The 3534-nt window shown below is 40.6% G+C and overlaps 1 protein-coding gene across 1 annotated transcript; it reads left to right on the forward strand.

Moving 5' to 3' along the window:
• The first annotated feature begins 1198 nt into the window (after positions 1–1198).
• On the forward strand, positions 1199–2017 carry LOC120713320 (helicase SWR1-like). The gene has a single exon (XM_039999305.1). The coding sequence runs from the start codon at positions 1199–1201 to the stop codon at positions 2015–2017; it is 819 nt and encodes a 272-aa protein (XP_039855239.1).
• The last annotated feature ends 1517 nt before the right edge of the window (positions 2018–3534 follow it).

Below are 3534 nucleotides of genomic sequence, written 5' to 3' on the forward strand. Positions count from 1 at the left end.
TATCAACCTTAAGGAATCCCTGGTACTTGTACTTTAGCTCAATCTACTTTTCATACATAGATTCTTGCAGTTTCCTTTTAGTTTGTTTATACCCTGAGTCTCTGGATAGAGCTCCGGATACTCCGGACCCAAAATCTGGAGTATCCGGGCTTATACCCGGAGTATCCGGGCTGAGTCTGCGTCTGACAAGTTTTTAAGTATCTTTGAGCTGCATATTGCCTATTCACCCCCCTTAGGCATCTTAAGGTCCTTTCAATTGATATCAAAGTTTGGCTCTCCATTCAAAGGGCTTAACCATCCGGAGAGGTCAAGATGTCGGGTGATGAAAAGGATCCCAAGAATCCGGTTGATGAAAGCGGAAAAGGTGATTCCGGTGATAAAAAAGAGAATGACAAGAATGTAGGGCCATCCAAAAGAGACAAGAAAGAAAGAAATAAGAGTGGTGGAGAAGAGAGTAAAGTTGAGACATCCGATGATGAGATGTCCTATGAGAAGTGGAAGGCATGGAAGAAGAAGAAGAAGAAGGAGGAGCAAAAGAAGAAGAAGTCCAGCTCCCGGGTTATCATTGATTCAAGTAATGACTCTGACGCCGACTCCAAAAGAAGAGCCTAAAGCTCCTCAAACAAGGGCACCTCATCAAAATCAAAGGGAAAAGCTGATTATCGAAGAGTTGCTCATGACTACACTTTTTCACTTCCTAGTGAGCACAATGCATCAATTCATATGGGCAAGCCACCTTTCTTTGATGGCACCGGATACAATCAATTGAAAACAAAGATGTTTGGCTACATGAATGTAATCCACAAGGATGTTTGGAAAGTTGTGGGGGTTGGGTGTGAAATACTGGAAGAAGACGAAACTCCAACACCCGTTCAATCATATGTGCTCCAACGAAACTTTCAAGCATTGAACATGCTTCACACATCTGTGAGCCCCGAAGAATTTAAAAAGATAGAAGATGCACAAACCACTAAGGAGGCTTGGGACACTCTCCTAGTGAATCATCAAGGGTCAAGAAAAGTACATGAATCAAGAATCAAAACTTTGGAAGATGAATTAAGTTTATTTTCTATGAAGAAGGATGAAGGTGTCAAAGAGATGTACAATCGTATGAAGAAGATCACAAATCAAAATCAAATCTTTTGGTGGTGACAAGTGGGGTGACCGTGAGATTGTGGACAAGCTCTTGACCGTTTACATGGTTAGGGATGTCACTTTACCTAGCTTGATAAGAGCCAAAAGAGGATTCAAACACTTCCCCGCTGAAAATGTCCTTGGAAGAATTGAGGCTCACCATAATCAATCGAAGAGAGTCAAGATTAACCAAGATATAGCCGAGCTTCAAGAACAAGCGGCCAAGAACAATGGGTTGGCACTTCAAGCTAATTCAAAAGGCAAAGAAAAGGCAAACCAATCCTCAAAGAATGAAGGCACTAGTAATGATGATGATGAGCTTGATGATGAGCAAATGGCCTTCTTTATCAAGAACTTCACAAGAGTGTTGAAGAAAAGCAACTTTAGAAACTTTGACAAAAATAAGAAGTATGAGCTAAGAAGAAGATCTAATAGGCTGTGCTTTGGGTGTAACAAAGTTGGTCATTTCATTGCGGACTGTCCGGAAAAGAAGAAGAAAAACAAAGACACCAAAGAAAGCACATCCAAGAAAGATAGATCAAGATATAAGAAGCAAGCCGGAGAAGCTCATCTTGGTCAAGAATGGGATTCACAACAAGAAAGTGAGTCCGAGAAGGAGGATATTGCAACAATGGCATTCAAGGCATCATCTCCACTTCCTACAAGCTTATTTGAAGATCTTACTAACGATGAGGATGAAGATCCTATCATGTGCTTCATGGCTAAAAATTCCAAGGTAACATCTCCAAACTCATCGGATGATGAAATAGATAATGAAGTAGTAACTACCAAGTTAGTCAAGAAATATGGAAAAGGAGCCGCAACTAAGATGATGGAATTAGTAATGAAACTAGATGAAGCGGATGAGACTCTTGAAACATAAGAAGAGTTGCTTAGACTTGAGAGAGAAAAATTCAAGGCTCTTGAAAAGGACCTCACTAATGAAAAGGAGGAAAACAAGATACTTGTGAACTCAATCAAAGTCAAGGATGGCACTCTCCTTGAGTTGAAAGAGTCACTCTCTAGTGAAAAGGAAAAGGTGGATGATTTGACTAGAATTTTTTTTTGTCAATGACACTAACATTTTCTTATGGAAGGATAATGAGAAACTTCAAGAAAGCATGACAAGCTTGCAAGATAATCACACAGCACTTGAAGTTCAATTTAATAATCTTTGGGAAAGTACCTCTAAGACTAGAGAGACATCTAATTCATCTAGTCCTTCAACAAGTAATGGTTATGCACGGTGCTATAACATTGGTATTCAAACTTGTGCTACTAACCATGTTGAGATGAATGCAATGAAGAAAGAAATCTCTAGACTCACTCATTTATTGCAAGAAGAGGCTCCATCACATGCTCAAGTCTCGAAGAAAAATCCCTCAATGAGGGTAGGTGAGTTTGAGAAACATACCAAGGGATTTGGGTCAAGATACATGAGCAAGTTTGGCTTTGAGAAAGGTAAGGGTCTTGGTAGGAATGGGCAAGGTACTCCACATGCCATTCCGTTTATCAAGAACAAAAACAAGGCTGCCTTGGGTGCTCAAGGAGGTCTAGTGAACATGATCACTCCCATCCGCAAGACAAATGATGTAATTCAAGAAAGTGGTCATGTTAAGTTTGTCAAGAGAGGTACAATATGTGATGAGGGTGCCATGATTGTTGCATCCTCATACAAGAAAGATAAGTTTAATGCCTCCAACCCAACCAAGATCAAGGCACAAGAATCATCACATGTATCCTTTTATGCCGATTATGTTTTGACAAGGAACCACCGTGGTAAAGTGGTTGCCAAGTTTGTAGGACACCGTACATGGAACACGAAAGTGAAAAGCCATGTATGGGTGCCCAAAGTGCTTGTGACTAACATTAGAGGACCCAAGTATTGTTGGGTACCTAAAAGAAAAGAGTAACTTTGTTTTGTAGGGATACTCCTCTGGTGGCTCAATATGGGTGATTGATAGTGGGTGTACAAATCATATGACTGGAGAAAGGAGTATGTTCGAAACAATAACCGCATCAAGTGGAGATCATTTCATTACCTTTGCAGGAAATCAAAAGGGAAAAGAGCTTGGTGCCGGTAACATCAATCTAAACTCAAAGTTCACTCTCTCAAAAGTTCTTTTAGTTGAGTCACTTGGTTACAATTTGTTGTCCATCTCACAACTTTGTGATTCGGGCTTCAATTGTTTGTTCACTAACGAGGGTGTGACCGTCATTAGAAGAAGCGATGACTCTGTTGCTTTCAAGGGGGTGCTCAAGGGAAAGCTCTATCTTGTGGATTTCTCTCAAGAGAAGGCTCAACTTGACGCTTGCTTGATAGCAAAGTCTAGCTTGGGTTGGTTATGGCATCGCCGACTAGCTCACGTTGGGATGAGAAATCTCAACAAGTTTCTAAAG

The sequence above is a fragment of the Panicum virgatum genome, chromosome 6K, assembly GCF_016808335.1.
Source record: "Panicum virgatum strain AP13 chromosome 6K, P.virgatum_v5, whole genome shotgun sequence".
NCBI classification, from domain to species: Eukaryota; Viridiplantae; Streptophyta; class Magnoliopsida; order Poales; family Poaceae; genus Panicum; species Panicum virgatum.